Genomic DNA, 4,659 nt, shown 5'->3' with positions numbered 1-4,659 from the left:
ATCCCAGGGGACAGGGCTGGAGGGGAGACCAGCCCCTCTATCTCCGAGCTGTGCTCCAGGTCTTGGTGCAGGCGGTATCTCACTCGCTCTTGTTCTTCCAGCAGTCGGCAGAAAATGGAAAGAGTCTGAGAATTCGCAGCTGTCCCTCCTCCTGCACCACAGCTTTTCTTCAAGCCCCAGCTGCCTTGGTCCATGGGCTCCCTCCAGCCCGGGAGACTGCCCACAGAGCAAGGCTCCAGAGCCTGCCCCAGCCCAGGGCTGGCAAAGCTGCCACCCTGGCAGCAGCTGCTCACACTCCTGCCCCGAGTCTCTCTCTGGGCGTCTGGATGGAAAGCAGCACTTGAGACACACACAGCAACGGGAAGAGCAGCAGTCATGTCAGCGTGAAGCAAACATGGCATTGCTTACAAGGTGCAGCAGCAAGGTGTGCTGGGGACTGCCCCGCACAGAGCCTAGATGATATCCGTCTCCCTCTCTATGCCGACATACTTCAGGGCATCTGCCTGGCTGTACCTACAAGATACGAAAGTCACGGCTACTGTAATGACCTCCCGTGCTCCCCAGAAATGTGGGCACAGAAAGCGGGGTCAACCCTGCACCCCAGCCCCAGCCAGCTGCTCCCCAAGGTACCTGTAATCAAAGAAGAGCTCCTCTCCCGCCTGGATAGCCCTCTTGGCAAAGATCCCTATCCGGTGGTCTCCATTCACCATCACAACTGCAACCAGAGAGACGACATCAGAGACGTGCAGCTCCGGCTCAGGCCAGGAGGTCTCACAGCACTTTTGCCCTGCCTGCCCACCTGCCAGCCCCCGGGACCACGGTACCAGAGCTCCTGCCTAGCAGGAACGGGGTGCTCCCCGGGGAGCTCCCACCGCTCTCTAGCAGCGATCTCTCCTCGCGAGGCCAGGGCCACCGCAGAGCTGAGCGGGGCCCTCACCAGCAGGAACGTGATTTGCTGCAAAGAGGAGGAGACTTCGTCCAGGTCTTGGAAGTTCCGCTGCTCGCTCAGGCTCAGGGCGACTTGGGAGCCTGGAGAATCCGCTGCAGCCCCGGAACTGAGCAGGACCCCCGAGAGTCATCCCCCACCGAGGTCTGACTGGGCAGGGATATCTCACCTTTGGCATAGCAATTGGGGTTAACCGAGTGATTGGCAAAGCGGATTTTATTTCCTTTGCGGGTGGCGTCAACAACAAAATCTATTAAAAAAAACAAACAACAAAACAAACAGAAAAGCGGGGGAGGGTGGGGAAAGAAGAATACTGTAGTATAAAGATAGGCCTGTCGCTCAGGCGACAGATGGGCTGAGACTGCCCGCCTGGCCACCAGCCCCCTGCCAGGAGGCACAAGTCTCCTCCACCCCTCGCAGCCCCAGGCGCGTTACCGTTGTTGAGGTTGAAGAGGAAGCTGGACATGTACTTGTCATAGACCTTTCCTCGCCGGTCAGCCTCATCCTGTGAAATAAGCTGGAGAAGGAAAACGCCTTAAGAGAAACTCGGTGCCTGAGGGCACAGCAAGGATCGCTGTGAGGGGCAGCACTCACCTACCTCCTGGGAACACCCTCCTGCCCTCCCACCCCAACGGGCAGGAGCTCGCCAGGGCTCCCACGGAGGGAGCAGAGACAAGAGCTGGGTTCCCAGGGAGCAGCACATACATGACAGACTCCTCCGTGGTGGAGGGCCTAGAGGTACTGAGATGGGTCCCAAAATAGTGCACGACTCAATCTCTAAACCTGGTCAGAGTGAGCCTGTGGCCATGGTCGAGCTGGGGAAGGCACACCGTCCCCGCTAGACCAGCAGCCGAAGGAAGCACTTCCATTAAATACAGCCTCCTGACCACACAACACAGCACGGGCAGAAGCACTGACCTCACCGCAGTACTCAGAGATGAACTCATTCTTCTGCACAGATTCCTTGATGAAAGTCCCCCAGCCGGCGACATCCGACGGTGCCAGCAACAAATGCTGGAGCCAAGGTGAAAAAGGAAACGGTTATGGTCGGCAGGCCCACCACCTCCCAGCGCACAGATCACACTCCGTGCACCAGGCAGACCAGAAAACAACAGCGAAGAGCTCTCCACCTCCCAGCACAGTTGCACGTGCCAGTGTTAGGGCCGTGCCCAGGAACAGCCGTGTTGTGCCGGCTGCCACGCGTGAAGTACCAACATCACAGCGTCAAGGAGAAAAGGCAAGCCAGTTCCTATCCGGTATCCCCTGGTTAAGGTGACATACAGCTCCCTACAGACTTACATGTCATAGCACCATTAGGCTGGAGCTGCACATTACTTGACACCCACTAATTTGCATCTTTCTCTGAATTTTTGTCTTTTTTTATCAGAGAATAACAGAATCCGTTTGGTTGGAAGAGCCCTCTGGGATCATCGAGTCCAACCTTCGCCCTAACACCACCGTGTCAACTAGACCATGGCACTAAGTGCCACCTCCAGTCTTTTCTTAAACACCTCCAGGGATGGTGACTCCACCACCTCCCTGGGCAGCCCATTCCAATGCCTAACCACCCTTTCTGTGAAGAAATCCCTCCTCATTTCTAGCCTGAACTTCCCCTGGCACAGTTTCAGACAATGCCCTCTTGTCCTGTCACTAGTTGCCTGGGAGAAGAGGCCGACCCCCAGCTTGCTACAGCCTCCTTTCAGGTCGCTGTAGAGAGCGATCAGGTCTCCCCTCAGCCTCCTCTTCTCCAGGCTAAACAAGCCCATGTGCAATCCCTTGCCGACCAGCAGAATTCCAGACGAAACCTTTCTCTTGAGTCACTTTTTACACTCTCCTGCTCTCTCCCTTCCTCATGAAACTCCCATCTCCTGATTCTCACATCCATAATCCATACTCCAGATTAAATGCTACAGAAGTCTGGGGCAGAGCAGCTTCCCTTCCAGACGTCCTCACTCAGGCAGCTGTGGGTGGCTCGCACACCCACTCCCACGCAGCAGGAGCTCTCTTTATCAGCTCTGCCCCAAGGCACCCCACTGCCAGCTGCCCAGAGTCACGCTGCTATCAGTACCTTTTTGAGACCTCGCTGGATGCTGCAGTTCTTGCAGGAGACCACCTTGCAGTCCCAGTGCTCCGAAGCCCCGCAGGTCAGACAGAGGTCTGGATCGCACTCCCGCACGGCCAGGTAGCAGGGGCACTGCTTGGTGTTGCACTGGGTTTTACAGCGGCAGCCCGGGAAGCGGTTCTGACCTGCAGCAACACAGCCCATGGTTTTGCACTGTGAGGTTTTCCAGAGAACAGAAGGGCCATGCAGCGTCCCTGTCCCACAGAAGCTCCTCCCAAGCCAGGTCTCACCCTGGCAGGCACAGAACTAAGCCTGTCTGTGACCAAGGGCCATGCTGCCTGCCCACCACCTGCTAAGGGAAGGAAGGTGCCTTTGAGCTAAGAAAGAGCTCTACATCCACTCTGTTCTGGGCAGCAGAGACAGGAGCCCCCAGCCCACCTTCCTGCCCCTTAAGTCACCCTGACAGCGCTCACTGAGAGCACAACGAGATAAGGCGAACGCGAGGCACCCTGGGCACCCAGGAGTTGGAACTAAACCACAGCAACACTTTGCATGCATGGGAGCTTTGAGCACCGCTCACATCTAGCAGAGCGCAGACCATGCACAGGGTCCTTTCCATCTGCATGGCTGGAGATGCTGATCTGCCTCTGGGGACTAATTATGTGCAGTTTGAAAATAAACTACTTGGATAATATAAACATAACAGATGAGTACAGAGAATCTTGGAGCCTGAGTTGGCTCCCTGTTACCCTGTTAGTCCTTCCAGCCCCAAGCTGTGTCATAACCCTTAACAAATCCACCCTTAGAAGCCCCACCGATGTGGGTAAGTGTGGTTATCGCCATTGCAGAGCTGGGAATGGAAGCCCAGAGAGGAAAAATAACCGTGGCAGAGCAGCGACCCAGCTCCCACCCTAACTGCTGGCCCCACATCCTGCTCCCAGGGAACCAGCGGCATCACCCGTAGGTTGTTGATGCTGGACACAGACATGCAGACGAGCATTCTCTAACAGCACATTATATCAGCTGCTGAGAGTCACGGGGCAGCACGGAATGGTTTCCCTTTGGACTTTAGCAGACTGCTAGTCAAACTGCTGCAGATGGACAGAGCAACGAATACAGGAATAAGGCAGGCCTCCCGAAAGTCCCAGCTCGGCACCCTCCCTCTGGTCTGTCAGGAGAGCTGGCTGCTTTCCTGCCCAATAATCCTAAGTTTCTCCTTACAGTCAGGGTTGCACTGGCAGAACTTCTCACAGAAATTCTGAGTCATGATGCAAGGGCAGGAGCTGTCACAGGGATGCTCAGGGTGGTCACAGGGCTGGTAGTTGTACACTTGGGTAGGTGAATTATCTAGAACAAGAAGAGAAATGCCCAGATTAGAAGCTGCACATTGCAGAAACGTTTAAAACCAGCACGTCCAGGGCTCTGGAGCAGAGAAGGTGCAAGCTCCCCGTTTGCCTGCAAAGGGCAGGGAGCCCAGCAGCACCCAGCGCACAGACAGTTCCTGCAGACATTTTTTTCCGCCATTACCCACACACGGCGCACGGCTGCTCTGCCCCAAACAGCCCATTTGGCAGCGGGGCTGCACACCAAACCTCAGCCTCCTCCCTGGCTGGAGCAAGACCACACCACAAGTACAGCCCCAGAGACAGCA

The 4,659-nt window shown here is 56.1% G+C and overlaps 1 protein-coding gene across 1 annotated transcript; it reads right to left on the bottom strand.

The window, feature by feature from the left end:
• Nucleotides 1-325: 325 nt before the first annotated feature.
• On the bottom strand, nucleotides 326-4,302 carry LOC104166063 (histone-lysine N-methyltransferase EZH1). Its single transcript, XM_009705871.1, has 7 exons — nucleotides 4,230-4,302; nucleotides 3,015-3,193; nucleotides 1,865-1,960; nucleotides 1,382-1,463; nucleotides 1,116-1,196; nucleotides 631-715; nucleotides 326-513 (listed from the first exon to the last, which is right to left on the bottom strand). The coding sequence occupies exons 1-7, from the start codon at nucleotides 4,273-4,275 to the stop codon at nucleotides 453-455; spliced, it is 630 nt and encodes a 209-aa protein (XP_009704173.1). The 5' UTR covers nucleotides 4,276-4,302; the 3' UTR covers nucleotides 326-452.
• Nucleotides 4,303-4,659: the final 357 nt, after the last annotated feature.

The sequence above is a fragment of the Cariama cristata genome, unplaced genomic scaffold (genome assembly GCF_000690535.1).
Source record: "Cariama cristata isolate BGI_N322 unplaced genomic scaffold, ASM69053v1 scaffold35178, whole genome shotgun sequence".
NCBI classification, from domain to species: domain Eukaryota; kingdom Metazoa; phylum Chordata; class Aves; order Cariamiformes; family Cariamidae; genus Cariama; species Cariama cristata.
The sequence above is the reverse complement of the archived record's forward strand: the minus strand, read 5'-3'. Positions and strand labels throughout refer to the sequence as shown.